At 39.3% G+C, this 15447-nt stretch overlaps 1 protein-coding gene across 1 annotated transcript in view; it reads left to right on the top strand.

Moving 5' to 3' along the window:
- Nucleotides 1-15447, top strand: part of DOCK10 (dedicator of cytokinesis 10) — a gene marked incomplete at its 5' end in the record, with an annotated part of 158001 nt that overhangs the window by 103787 nt on the left and 38767 nt on the right. Inside the window, 11 exons of the mRNA XM_084267706.1 lie at nt 901-1088; nt 1702-1767; nt 2606-2698; nt 4561-4684; nt 4836-4957; nt 5633-5719; nt 7030-7122; nt 8299-8417; nt 10639-10708; nt 13509-13622; nt 14852-14923. Coding sequence (XP_084123832.1) covers nt 901-1088; nt 1702-1767; nt 2606-2698; nt 4561-4684; nt 4836-4957; nt 5633-5719; nt 7030-7122; nt 8299-8417; nt 10639-10708; nt 13509-13622; nt 14852-14923 — 1148 coding nt within the window. The remainder of the gene's footprint in view (nt 1-900; nt 1089-1701; nt 1768-2605; nt 2699-4560; nt 4685-4835; nt 4958-5632; nt 5720-7029; nt 7123-8298; nt 8418-10638; nt 10709-13508; nt 13623-14851; nt 14924-15447) is intronic.

Raw genomic sequence — 15447 nt, 5'->3', positions numbered from 1 at the left:
CTTTGTACTGTTACCTCACTCAGTGTACCCTGTGGCTGAGTGAAACTCTGGCTTTAAACAGTATGTGCCAGTAAAGTGCCCATGTGCTGTGGAAAGGCAGTGAAAATTCCCCCCCTCTAAAGAATAACAGCTTAAACTTCTCTTCAGTACAGGGAAAATATGTCTTGCTCAGAATAGGACCGTAAAATAATTTAAAATCTGTACCATAAAGCTTCCACACTGTAGGATTCATTAAAATCTCCACAAAAATTCTGGACTTGGGCCAGCTCTGAAGGAAGCCTTGTAATAGCAGTAACCAGTTGTGCTATAACACCTCCCTCCCACCCAAAATAAGTCATGCTATGCTAGTGCTAAAATCCTTTATTGCTAAGAAAAGCCACTGAAAAGGAAGTTGGCCAAAGATCTTGTCAAGATTTATCTTCTGATTCTTGATCTGATTTAAGTTATCTCAATTGCTTCATATACTTAATCGAGTTCTGCACTACTTTTTTCTTCATTTTGTTTACTATGTTATTAGATAATAGAAAAAGTTAAATGGGATATTGAGCAGTAAAATTAATTGGAAACAGCCTCACGTCAGTATGTTGTTGAATCTATTTGTATCCTGATGACCTTGGTGTGCCAACAAATGCCATCAAATACTGAGTGTGTCAAAAGAGATTTTTCCATGCTGTACTGTTGAATTCAAGTGAGATAAACCATTCAAGGATATATTGTAATTTTTCTCTGGTAACACGGATGCAATTTAAGGCAAGATTTGACCTGTTGCATCTCAGCATTGCTTGTTCTTTGCAAGTTAAGGCAGGATTTTACTTGTTCCATCTCAATAGACCTTGTTCTTAGTAGCAAGACTGTAAAGCCCAACGTAACATGCTGATTTTCTTTTCTGTTCTTTTGAAGACTGTGTAACTTCATCTTTTATTCCAATCAAGCCATTTAATGACATAAAGGAGCATCAACCTACTGTGGAAGTTGAGGAGTTTATACAGGAATCCACAAAATATTCTCGACCTTACAGAGTATACAAGAACCAAATATACATATATCCAAAACACCTCAAGTATGATAGCCAAAAATACTTCAACAAGGTACAGTATGTGACCAGTTAAGGCCAGCATTGAGTTGTGGTGTACTGCATAAGCTCTCATTGAAAAAAGAGAACTCAATATAAAGGAGGGGAAAATGGTGATGCCAGTCACTGCCTGGGCTTTTGATCTATTATTGGTATAATTTTAATGAAATGAATCTATGGATTAATTTGAAGTTGTGTCAGTGAATCAAGGAGAGATAACGTGGTAATAGCTTTTCACAGTTTTCAGAAGGGCTGTATTTCAATGAAGTAACGTGCAGATAAAATGAATCTGGATAGTATTTGTAGTTCTTAAATGAAACTTGAGTACTTCTTGTGTTTTCATGGTGATTGAAAGTTAATTAAGGATAAGACACAGGTAAAGGCTGGTTGCTTTTATAACCTACTTCTGTGCAGTTAGTTTGAGACCTGGTTTGCATTTTGCCAATTGTTCTTGGAAATATTATTCCTCGTGATAGCATTTTGACTTAAAGGCATTTTAAATGTTGATGCACCATCTGCATGGCTCTCCTAGGTTTTCAAAAGAGCTTGTTTCAATCCTTAGGGCTTGCCTGTGTTTTTCTGGGTACCCCATTTCTGCTCTAAGCTTTAATACATTCCTGTCTTTTCAGGCACGCAATATCACAGTGTGCATTGAATTTAAAAGTTCTGATGAGGAAGGAGCGAAGCCACTGAAGGTGAGCCACAAGTATATTCAGAGAACAGTGTTTCTGAGGATGTTACTTACAAAACCCAGGAATCAGAACTGTACTAACCCAGAACAATTAAAGAGTCAGTGTTGTCATGCATCATACTACATTGACACGGTGGTTCTGTTTGATCTCAGCTGATTGCAGTGGTTCCAGCTCATAGTGCCATTTTGCAGTACCAGCTTTCTAACTGGTGGAGGGAAAGGAGAATATTGGAAAACTTAATGGTTCTTTGCTGTGCAACTTGCTTACTCTAAACTTTACTGCTTACCCTACATTTCTCACTGAGCTCAGGACACTTATTTAAAGAAACTGAGGCACTAAATTAGAAGAATCTTAGACTTAATTCTTAACTTCGCTACTGACCAAGGGCTATAACATAGTACTGTTGTACTGTAGTTTCCCCACCAATAAATAAAGTTGCCATCGCTCAATATGGCTCTGACAGCAAGGAGATTAACTGGAGTAGTTTTTGCAATATTGAGTAGTCAGTAAAGGCATTGTATTGACTATTGAACTGTGTAAAAGTGAAATAGCTCTTGTTTTGCAGAAAATTCTGAAATTTATAACAGCAAGGAAGAAGGCTGAGGAGTTTGCATTGTTTAGTAGGGTGTAGGGTAATTTTCACAGAATCAATGGACTTTTACTGGAAGTGTGTATAAAAAGTTGCAGGTTTGAGCACTTAAAATACTTCTTTTAATATTTGATCGAAGTAATTATCAATCTTCCATAGTACTGTTTTGAGTGTGCATGCATATTAGATATACCCAAACTAATATCATCAGCAGAATTTCACAAGGTAATTAAGGCATGTTACTTTTATCAGTGTATTTATGGGAAGCCAGGTGGACCACTGTTTACAACAGCAGCCTACACCGCTGTGCTGCATCATTCCCAGAATCCTGATTTCTACGATGAGGTCAGTAGCTTTTTCTTTCATTAAATGTCTGCCAATCCCACGTGTTTGCCAATGAGATAGAAGCATTCTTTACCCAAGTTTTCCTGTTACAATTACTTGTGTATCTGGATGGGTCTGTGATATGTAGATTTACATAGTCTCACATTTTTGGTTTATTCCTTAAATAACTCGGCAAATCCTTTTGTAAGATATTCTGAGTACAGTTAAGATGCTGTGGAATTAATTAGGAACAGTCTGACTCTCTAAAATGCATGTCTGGATCACATTAAGGGTCCAGCTGCATCTCTGAATTAAATGGAAACTGTAAACATTATGATGAAGGGTGGAGCCAGATGTCAGAACAAATCCCTCTCTGAGTTGTAAGATCTGCATTGGGGTATTTTTGTTGATCCAGTGGTCTAAACAGAACGTCCAGTGATGAGCAGTGACTGCAGCAAGTCATTTAGCTGGTGCTTTGCTATAGAACAGAGTTCATACATTGGCCTTTGCCAAGGGTTAGTTGCATATGCTTCTTTACATTTCACCAACACCAAATGTTGATTCCCAGATCTTCTGCAGGTGAAATTAATTTTGCCCTTTTCAGTGACCAGTGTGTTTGGCCTGTGACTGTCAGGCGTCTGTTGTGGATTTTACATCACTGCTTATGTGTAGTGATAAGGCTGACAGACAGTGATAGCATATGGCCAGTGTGTTCCAAACTGTTGCCTTGGTCTTGGAAAAATTTCCTATTTCAGTTAAAATTTACTTTGACAAAATGGAAGGGGCAAGTCCTGCAGGTAATATACAACTACCTGGGAAGCATCAAGTTTAAAAGCCATGTAGGAAAAGATGAAACTTAAAGTATTACATCTTCAGAGATCTTGAACCACTTGCTACTCGTTTGCAAAGAGTGTTTTGGGTTTTAACACATCTGAAAATGTCTTCCACATGATGCTAGTGAGTCACCTGGGTTGGACAGATTACTTTAAACTTGATCAGAGAGGTGAATTCAGATCTCAATAGCTGATAGAGCCAGAAGAGGTGTGATCCTGTCCTGAATGGTCCTGGTGCGGCAAGTGCAGTCTTTAGAAGAATGTAGTGTGATATCAAGAGAGTTGTCCTAACCTCCATATCTGAGTGTGCTTTTGATATCTCTGTTTATGGTATTAGATTCCTACCCTTAAGCTGATTTAACACTGCAAGCATTTATCAGCAATTTTTAAACCTTATTTTAAGCGTAGGATTAGCTTGGATAAGCTTTATCATAGCTCACAAGGGCAAGGGGTCTTTTTATTAGTTCCTATGGTAACATGGTTTGATTACTTTGTATTTTTATTCCAATAGGGTAATAATACTTCAAACCCAATCTGTAGGGATTCATGGATAACATATGGGATTTAAGACTGAGCAGAAATCAAAAATAAAAGTTTATTTTTGTGTCAGCCTTTATTATTTGGTCTTTTCCCTGAAGTGATGATGAAGCAGTAGCAAAAATGTCATTTTAGTTTTTGGTTTGATCATACAGAAAATATGAGAGTGGTGATGGAGAGTTATGGCTCCTTGAGTACAGGTAATCATTCCTATGCAGTGCCCATCACTCTTCAGTTCTGTCCTCTTTCATCTTACGCTCTTTCATCATAAATGCAAATGTTCATCCACAAGACAGAGAGGAAAAAAGCTGCTTTAAGTGATAGTGATGGGTGATCATCTGAAACAGTTTCCTTGAGAGAGCACCTATTACCCATGCAGACAAACATTAGCCAGTAAAGGCAGGCTGTACTTAGACCTCTGTGTAGAGAGAGATGTCACTCATTTAGACCATCTCTGATGCCTGGTTTAATCGAATTTGAAACTAAAGTGAGGTGTAACATTTTACATTTCAGGTGAAAATTGAACTTCCCACTCAACTCCATAAGAAACACCACATTCTGTTTTCATTTTATCATGTCACCTGTGACATAAATGCAAAAGCTAATGCCAAAAAGAAAGAGGCTCTGGAAACACCAGGTACCTGTAGTAGAATTACTTTCAATTATAAATATACATGATATACGTTCAAATAAGGATTGCAGAATTTCTGGCTGGATATTATTGTCTTCCTTTGAATTGGAGAAGCTTGTTTTTCCAAAGAGTGATATTGATCTGCTTGTGTGTACAGTGGGATACGCGTGGCTTCCTCTGCTGAAAGATGCCCAGTTGGCTTCCCAAGAACACAACGTGCCAGTGGCAAGCAGTCTGCCTCCTAATTACTTGAGCCTTCAAGAACCCACTAGTGGAAAGGTACTAATTCATACTTTCATATTATTCAGATAGCACCAAGCATTTATTTGCAGGTGTTTTACATGCAGTCAGGTTGTTGTGTGTACTTGCAAGTATAAATGATAAATAAGGAATCTGTGTTAGAATATTTCAGTGCAGATCATTGAGTATATGAACTAATATATGTAGTATTGTACGGACACTTGTGTGCTGTTGATTCACAGGAGTATGTAGAAAAAGTGCATATTATAATTGTGTATTCTACAGCATTACACCTAACTTCTCCAAAACATGAATGAGAGTTGTGAAATGGGTTTTTGACCAACTCAGACCGTATGACATTCATTCTCCAACTGACGTGATCCACGATCATGATTCATTCTCCAGTTTTGTGGTGTGATATCATATTTTCCCACTGATGCTGTCCAGATTCAATTATTTCTACCTCCTTGTGTTTGTTTTATTATTGTCACGAGGGCAGGGTGGAGCAATGATCTGGTCTCTTGAATGCTAGTGTCCTTGAGCTTGTGCTGAAAGTGATTCTGTGATTGCAGTAAGTCTGCTGTTGTGAAAGCACAGTAGCCAACAAAGTTCGTGCACAAGCATGTGCAGATCTCTGCAGGGAAAATTTGATGCAGACTTGAACGAGTAGGAAGTAAATAGGAACAAAATATTTTTGTTTGTTTGTTTTAATAGCAGATCAGCTGTGATGTGAAATGGGTAGATAGCGGGAAACCACTTTTCAAAGTCTCTACTTTCGTTGTATCGACAGTAAATACTCAGGTAAGCTGAATTTCCTCCTAGCTCTGTTACCTGCTTACAAACAAAAATTGCCTATGAATATCTGAAAGATGTTTTAAAATCTTGTATGAATTTCTTTCTCTAACTTGTGAAGGTTATTTGAATGTAGAAGGGCAAGGTGACAATGATGGAATACACACTGTAAGGAAAAATACAAAGTAGATCAGGCCCAGTCAATGTGAGTTTACCAAAGGCAGGTCCTACCAAACTAACCTGATCACTTTCTACGACAAGGTGACCTGCTTAGTGGATGAAGGAAAGGCTGTGGATGTAGTAGTGTACCTTGACTTCAGCAAAGCCTTTGACACGGTTTCTCACAGCATTCTGCTTGAGAAACTGGCTACCACTGGCCTGGACAGGCACACCTCTGCTGGGTAAAAAACTGGCTGGATGGCCGGGCCCAAAGAGTTGTGGTAAATGGAGCTAAATCCAGCTGGAGGCCAGTCACGAGTGGTGTTCCCCAGGGTTCGGTCCTGGGTCCAGTCCCATTCAATATCTGACCTGAATGAAGGGATTGAATACTCCCTCAGTAGGTTTGTGGGTGACTCTAAGCTGGGAGGAAGTGTCGAGGGAAGCACCTGAGGGAACTGAGGCTGTTTAGCCTGGAGAAGAGGAGGCTGAGGGGGGAACTTATCGCTGCCTATAGTTACTTGAAAGGAGGTTGTGGAGAGGTGGGCGATGGTCTCTTCACCCAAGTGACAGGTGATAGGGCGAGGGGGAAGTGGCCTCAAACTGTGCTAGGACAGGTTTAGGTTAGACATTAGGAAAAAGTTCTTTATCAAAAAGGTTATTGAGCACTGGAAAAGGCTGCCCAAGGAGGGAGTCGAGTCACTGACCCTGGATGTATTTAAAAGACAGGTAGATGAAGTGCTCGGGGATATGGTTTAGTAGAGGACAGGTATGGGTGGACTTGCTGATCTTAAAGGTCTTTTCCAACCTAGTCATTCTGTGATTCTAAGATTGGACCAACAGAAAAACATGGAATATCAGTTTAAACAGCAAGAAATAAATTGTGAGTGCTAGTAAGAAAAAGAAATCTGGCCATCGAAACCCCTTAGACTGTGAGGAAAAAAATAGTTACAACTTTGAAAAAAGAATGATCAAAGCACCTGGAAGTAAGTTGCATATAGCAAACTGTGCTGGCCAGTGGGTTGGGCTCTGTGTGTGTCTTAAGTCTAAGGTGGTAGGGACTGGGTGTGTTGCTTGGTATCACAGCTTGCTCTAACCAGTTTATGGGGCTGAACTCCAATCCTTTCTATGATGTATGTCCATGTGTATGTTTATCATTTTAGGATCCATACCTGAATAATTTTTTCCATCAGTGCCAAGAAAGGGAAAAGGATCTATCCCAGCCTCCTACCTCAAACTTTATCAATTCTTGTAAGGTAAAGTAACCTACAGCACAGACTGTACTATAAATTCTATTTAGGGCTTTCTCTCAAATGATCCGTTACTGCACAATTCTGAACATGGACTTACCAGGAGCAATAGGTCCATGACAACTGCAGTTAGACTTACTTGATGGGATATGTGCATATATCTTCCATCCTTTCTCATTTAGAGCATGGCTGCACCTGCCCCATCAACTTTGACGTCCCAGCCCATGCCAAGACTAAAATCCTGCTGAAGGGTGTTGTAATGTTGCTCTGGGGCTTTAGGACTGTCTGGGAAAGGGAGCTGTATTCTGTAGAGCTTCAGTGTTCCTGCTGGTCCTCCTTTGCCTCACATACATTGTGCGCTTATGTCCTGCTGGGCTCTTGGTACTTTCACTTTAAAAACCTGATGCTCTCCAAAAAGGCTGTTGAGGGTATTTTGCATGTATAAATCAAGGGTGCTTGTTGCCTGTCAAGTTCTGCAATCAGAAAGAATATATACCCTTTCTGCAAAGATAAATAAGCAAGAAGCATGTAAAATGTGACTACTCAGTAGAGGTCAAAAGCTGTGAGAAAGGAGGAGAGTAAGCAAATTAGAAGGGCAGTGATTGTGAATGGTGAAATTCAGAGTGCTCAGTTTGCAGTCTGCTTACTGAACTTTAACAGGAAGATAAGCAAGAAGACTGTGGCACTGTTCCACAGTACTAGCTCTAAAATGCTGCACATATGACTTCTATTTGTGTTTTTACCAATGTGTTTCTAACGTAAGTATTGTAGCCAAAAGAAGTTGGCTTTATTAGATCTGTGCATAAAAAGAATGGGTTTACCTAAAAATAATGGGAAATACCTGTCTTGAAAATGCTAATTGTTTTCTTATTCTTACATGCATATCCTTAACGAAATATGAAAATTTGATTTTCCTTTTTTGGTAAGGTTTTTTTTTTTCTCCTTAAGAGTAGAGCAAAAATATTGTAAATCTTAAATTTGGACATTACCTACAGCTGTGTTGATGGTCACATTTGAAACAAACTCCATGGGGAACCAGTCCTTTATTTAGTTTTCCAGTTTTCCCACTGCTGTTACACCAGTGGCTGCACTGCATTTTACCTGCTGAAGCAGGAAAGAAAGTAATCAGCTTTCATTGCTAGTACTGGAAGTCTCTCATTTGCTTTCTTGCATCTGTTACAGAATTTGCTGAGGATTGAGAAGATCCATGTAATTATGAATTTTCTTCCTGTAGTCCTGAATCAACTCTTGTGGGTTTTGGTGCAAAACAGTGATGATGAAGTTACAACAGCTGTGACCAGGTATCTGAATCTTGTCTGTATGAGGAAAAGAATCCACTCGAGAGTCCAATTATAGCTGTGCTTACAGAGGCTGACTATGATATTTAGAGTCTAGTTGGTGAGGATACCTCCTTCCCCCTTACCAGAGGGCTCTGCAAATCATGTGTGGAAGAGCATGGTGGTATCATGTGGCTAACTGATAGCAACCAGGAAATCAGTGGCCAGGGAGGGCATGTCTCTGTACCCTGAGGCAGTCATAGGTAAAGATCTCATTCTTTAGGAGCAAAGCAATTCCTAGCAAAGCTGAATGTCAATCTTGGTTTATGTTTGGGTCTGAGGAAGTAGAAATCAGCCTAGGAAGAGCTTAGCATCTTGCAGCATCCGCTGTACAGTCAAACAACCAGGTCAAGATGTTCTGGGGCATTTTCTAATTAGAGTATAGCAGCAATAACTGAAGAGCAATGAAAGCATTTTCCAGTGATCAGGCAAACAGCTGGAATGATTTGCTGAGTTGCTTACCCCTCACATAATGAAATTGTCTTTATTGATGCTGTTAATCAGGGCAGCACCAAAAAAAAAATAAAAAAGATATTATTGGTCTCTGCAGGCAGACAGAAAGTTGCATTGCATTTCTTTTGGCCATAGTGGTGTTTTTGTTGTACTTCTGCCAGTAGCTAAATGTGGTGACTAGAGTACAACTAGTAGGAAAAAATTACAGCTGTTCCCAACAACCCCGTTAGACTAATCTGCTGTCAGTATATTTTCTGTCTTTCCACAGGTTGTTCCTCAGAGTTAGTTCCTGAAGAAAGATTAATGAGGGAAACTTAAAGGCTCAAGGAAGCAGAATTCCTCATCTTAGCCTTGGAAAGCCAGAGTTTTGGTAGCCTGTATCAAAGGATCATGGCACCTTGCTGGGCAAAGGCCAGTTCTACCAAACCAAGGCACTAGAATCAGAAGATCCTTTCATTGTAAACACATGGGATTTCATTGCTGTGTACTGTTTCCAAATGGAGAAAGGCAGTCTGCCCTTTGTTCAGGACCCCTTTATGGCCAAGAAATCAACTAATACTAAGGCAAGAGAGAGAATGAAGAATTGTGTCCCAGGCTAGAATCTCAGTATCAGTTAACTGACTGGAAAAGAAATGTGGTAGAACAAGCAGCTGTTTGAAAAGTAGTTTTAGTGGTTAGATGGAAAAAGGGAAGGATGTCAGTTTGTTTTATGCTTCAGATTTAGAATATGTACCCACCTGCCCAAAACCAGGAAGAAGGATTCACAGTGTTTTTCTTGTGTGTGTGGTGGCTTTTGTGCTGGTAGGGTTGATGTCAATGGGAATATGCACGTCTCCTGTGTGTGCCATTCATTGATGTGTCCTACATACACACACATTGTATTTTGTTCTGAATAGCTTGAAGCAGCTTGTGTTGAACATATTAAAAGCAACAACAACAGAATGACAGCATAGATTGGCTCATGTGTTGAGGAGAAAACATTATTCCTTTTATACTCTCTTGTGGCTATTTACTTGTCTGGGGGCCCAGTCGTGTCATCATTTCTCTGGCTCATCTTTGCCAGACCTTGTTTCCATTTCAAATCAGAATGAAGGCTGAAGGATTGGACTGGATGCCGTTTGTTTTGTCATAACTTTTTTGTTTTGCTACAAGTTTCAATTCTCTTACAGGAAGAAATGAGATACATGAAAAATACTGACTTAAAATAATTACGAAGCTTTTGAATCCAATAACAAGAATTGGTATCAAACACCTCAAACACCAAGCTAGTCGAGCTACAAGCTACTTGTAGGTGCACCAGAGTCAGGCATATTAATAATCCGTTGTAGTCATACTGTTAGTATGCATACCCCTCAATTTGAGATAATTTTTGACACTTAGGAGTCATGAACTGCTTCCTCCCCATTCTTTTAATGTAAAAATAAGATTATAAAATTCACAATCTTTTCTATATTAACCATCCTGAAAAAATGAGAACCAGTTAAAAACCGGGTGTATTTTCTTGATCACTGCGTATGTAACAGCACAATCCATACAAATGGAGGGCTGAAGGGGGGGCCTGTTTTTACCCAGGGAGACAGTTTCTGCATGTGCTATTCATCATTTGTGACACATCCCTCATGGCCTGTTTTAGATAAGGTGACAAGAAGAGAACAATGGGATGCATCAGATAGACTTTATCTGCGTTAGGACACAAACCAACTTGACTTTTATTTAATTTTTTATCTTGCAGGGTTCTTACTAACATTGTTGCTAAATGCCATGAAGAACAGCTAGACAACTGCATCAATTCTTATGTGACGGTATGATTGCTGTTATACTGTTAACTATTGAGGGGGGGAATGTTTGGTTTGGGTTTTGTAGGAGGTTTTTTCCCCATTTACTCTTAGTTGTCCTTGTTTGTAGCTTTCTCTGCATTTCCATCATAGCTTTCTGCCACTCATAGGCTGGGTGACTCTGGTTTGAAAACTAACGTAAGCGTTGGAAGAGGCTGTGACTCAACTCTCCTTCTCTGCCATAAGCTTCTTGTGTCACCTTGAACAAATTACACCTCTGCTTTAAGGGCATCCTGTAGAGCAGGGACTCTCCATGGAGTGTCCTCCTCCGCTGGACTTGGCTGTGTTGAGAACAAAGGGCTGCTCGTGTCTCCTCTCCATGGTGCATTTTTGGCAGGGGGGTTGGACCCGACGATCTCTCGAGGTCCCTTCCAACCCCTACAATTCTATGATTCTATGATCTTGATTTTCATAGGACAAGAAGTCAAGCAAGCACAGGAGGAAGCTGCAGTGTAGCCTTAAAGGATTCTGGGATGTGGGAGGCACAATTCCCCCTAGTCACCTGATGACTAGGGTTTACATTTTAGAAGCAAGACCAAATGTGCTTCCACTGAGCTTCTAGGAGTGTAGGCTTAGCATCAGTACTTGTAAAATTATGTTAAACTGAGAATTTCCCACCCTGAAGGATTTGAGACAACAGAAGGAAGAAATAAACACATGAAAGATTGTGAAACTTCAGCTAGATAGATACCAGTGGGAGACATTTATAGTAGTTTGCTGACAGTTTGGAGCATTCCTCTTACCTGTGAAGAGACTTACCACTTTGGAATCTCTGGCCATCTGTGTTAGGCTTGCTGTCATGTAGAGAGAGAGAGGTAGTTGAAAAGGATCTGCCAGTGGTAATCTTTATGGAAGAGGTGTTTCTGGGTGGTCTTCATGGTTGTGTGATAGCTTCCTAAGAAACATGCAGCCATAGCATTTTAACTGAGCTTTTGGTTATTTTCTTAAGCCGTGCTTTCAGTTGCAAGATCCTGTGTCTTTGCATGCACTACTGTACAAAAATTCTTTTCTTATCTGTGGAGTTCATTCTTGCAACTGTTCCCTGTTTACTCAGCTTTTTTCATCCATTAGTGTTTTGAAGAAGAGATTATGCATACAATATATGTGAATACATTCCATGTATGGAATTTGGTTCCTGGCAAGCTGTAGCATTACTTACAGGAGTGGCCTCTTTAAATAGGATCTCCTTGGTTACCTGTATCAATTGAATAACCACTAAATGACTACGAATAATGCTGTTGGCCAGCAAATATCTTATCAACAGTATATTTGGGGAACTTTATAAGCTGAGAGTTTTATGAAGAAACATGTATTTAAGTAGAAGAATATATTGAGTGCTGTTACTGGCATGGATAGAAAAATTAGTAAACAAATAAACCTCATTTAAGGATTTACACCTCTTTTTTACTTTTTTCATGTACGTGACAAGCTTTGGGGCACTAGTTTGTTTGGGGGTTTTGTAGTTAAGTTTAGGAATAAAGTGAAAACAAATACATTCCTGATTAACTCTGAAACTTTCAGCATGAAAATATGGTAGGAGTTAGTTTATTAAATGGGAAAAGTGTTTTCATTTCAGTATTGAAAACTGCCAATTGATGTTTCCATGGTATGGATTTACTTTCATACATCACAAAAGTATGTGTTTACAGGTGAGGTATCTCAGTTTCTTAGTAAAATTTTAGTCTCAAATACTCTGATTTAAGTACAGAGGAATTCTAATTAGGTCCAGCAGAACTCTTCAGGCTCCAAAATAATAAAAAAAACCCCTACATAACATTAAAATGTAGATAATTAAAAGGGTATTAACACCTCTTATACTCAATAACTTCTCAAAATAGCAATAGACACCTATTGTGGCTAAATGTTTTCAAAATAACAAGTGATTATTAGGCCACACCAAAAGTCCATTTAGCCTGTTTTCCATTTCCAGCAGCAGTCAGAAGCAAATAACTGTTAATCTCTTTTTTTCATCTGTAAGGAAATGAATACCTACTTTAGAAGTGCTGTTTTGGGAATAAGATGATCATTGTGAATCACTCAGATGCAGTACTAATGCAAAATTACACTGACTTAAAGAACTGGACCCAGAAGTGTCAAACTGCATAGGGAGAAGGGCATCTGCCCTGGAAACAAGGCTGAAGATTAATAATGCATTTTTCAAGTGATATTCCTTTCTTTTACCTACCTGGTTGAATTGAAAAGTTATTTCATCCCAACTGATGCACTGGCAAAGCTCTTGCTTCAGGGAAGAAATAATGGATCCCAGTACCAAATTATTAGCTTGAGATGTTGAATAAAACTCATACTGGATTTATGAGTTCTGAGCAACTTGGTAGACAAATTCTTCTCCTGAGGGTTTCCCTTCTAAAAGGGGTAGAGTGTCCCCCTTCTGTCAGCTCCAGTGGGTGCTTCACGCCTTTCAGGATGAAGAGTTGTTACCAACTCTGAGGAGCTGTCGCCACTGGAAGAAAGGAACAAGTGAAAGGTGGCCCTGGTTGGGTGAAAAACCCTCCATACTTAGGCACACTTATTCTTTTTTTCATCCCTGGTGAAATGGTTTGAAAGGCAGTTTAGAGGTGTCAAGATGAGTGTTGTGCTGTTACTGCTCAGGGAATTAGACTGTGTGAATGTATGGTTCAGTCAAGATATTATGGCATCAAAGTCAGCTGTTAGTGTGGTGTAAATAAATTATCTTCTCTTACTGAGGTGTTTTATATTTGTTTTAATGTACTTTTTTATAATCTTTTTTTTTTCCTTTCTTCTTCAGTATGTGTTCAGGACCAAATCATTTGAAGAAAGGACTGTTCATGAGGAGCTGGCCAAGAATATGACTGGTCTTTTGAAGTTAAATGACCAAGTAACAGTGAAACAGGTTTTAAAGGTGAATGATAGCTTGAAATTTTAATACAGGTTTTCTGCCTGAAACTCACTTGTCACATCTTTTTCTCCTCTCCTTCTCTGTGTGGGCCATGCACAAATCACATCCTGCAGTGATTCAACAGAACAGACTTAGCAGACTTGCTAGAGTTTCCTGGCATAGCACGTTTCTCAGATTGCCATGGTTTGAATAATAAAACTCTGCCTTTCCGTTCCAGCTCAGTCTGAGTGGGAAACCTGATTCTTACACAATATGATGTGAGCAATTACTTTTAGGATACTTAATTTTAATTTTTATTTTGGAAAATGCAGGGAGACTATTCATCTGAAAGTAGGACATTTATATCTGATTTCAGCTGCTGCCTTTGACTGACAGTGACCAAAATGAGAATGACTGAGGTTTCACATATCAAACCAGGTCTAAGAAATCCATACATGTGCAAGCCCCATCACTGACCCTGTTGGTTATGGTTATAAAAGCTAGCCAGTCCAGCTCAGGAGTTCCCAGTGGCAAAAATACATTCAAGTGTTTAGAGTGGACCAGAGTGTCCTGTGCTGAGCAGCAGGAATAGTAAAAGCAGAAAAGCTGGCCTGCAGGAACCCTCGACAATACAAAAGTACTTGTAGTTGGGTTTTTTGGGGGTTTGGGGTTTTTTGGCAGTTTGTAAACTTTTTGAGTGTATTTGTTTCAAATAAAGTATGTTTCACATACAGTGTGTTTCACATATCTCCTGAGAGATGTGAGGATACAGGTAGTAATCTGTCACCTTCTCGTTCAGTAATACAAATGGTCTTTAAAGAGCCACTCTGTTTATCTTTAAACAAGTGCCATCTTATTCTGGGCCAAAATACTGATCTGCTGGAACTAACAAAGCAGTTTATTCTTGGCTGCTGCTCTCTGAGGTTCCCTGCACTGTGCCTTTCTGCCAGTTACCCACAAACAAACAATGCAGACAGTGCTGAGCTGGAACGGAAGCGCTGTAGGAGTGGTGTTTATGGGGTCCTTATTGCACAGAGCCACAGTGAAAAACCACCTGAGATTCCTTCAGCTCTTAAAGACATGATCTCATGTTACTCAAATACACAGTGCTTAGGCTCTGTAATTTATTTGTCACATAGAAATTTATCATTGTGCATTACTGAGGACTGAAATCCATCTATAAGGAATGATGATGCATTGTAAAGTATCAGATAGTATTTTTTTCTAATTTCTTCTTTCCTTCTTTTGAGCAGCATTCCTGGTTCTTCTTTGCAGTTATCTTAAAATCAATGGCACAGCACTTGGTCGATACAAACAAAACAAAGGTAAGTATACATGTGATCTCATTTAAGTAGGCAGCCTGCCTCTTGGAAAAATACAAAAAGTGGAATCCAAGGAAATACACATACTTGGGCTTTTCTTATCAATTGGTCAAGAAAAGAAACACTGTTTTCCTTTGTAAAATATTGTTTTTACCCCAAAACTGTATTACCTGCTAGGCCAAAAACCTATTCTTGCTTGTGCAAAACTGGTGAGCCAAAATACAGTTGCATCAGGTTTACAATTGATGGGTTAGAATGGAATTGGAGTTCTCCTCTTACCCAACAGGTGATTATACCAGACAGCAACTAAATGATCTAGATACTCAACTCTGCTTTGAACAAACCGTACATAGCTGGAGATTAGTCCTTTAACCTCTTTTCTACCTGATTATCAAAGATGCTCTTAATGTACTTGTGCTGGAACCTGAGGATAAGATTTCGCACTTTCCTATGGGCCAGATTCTTCCTCTTGGGGTTTATACTCTGAATAGATCCATGAAACTCCAGGAATATTTTTCTTCTCTGTT

Source organism: Gallinula chloropus, assembly GCF_964237585.1.
Source record: "Gallinula chloropus genome assembly, chromosome: 8".
Lineage (NCBI taxonomy): Eukaryota > Metazoa > Chordata > Aves > Gruiformes > Rallidae > Gallinula > Gallinula chloropus.
This window is presented reverse-complemented; position numbering and strand designations above follow the sequence as displayed.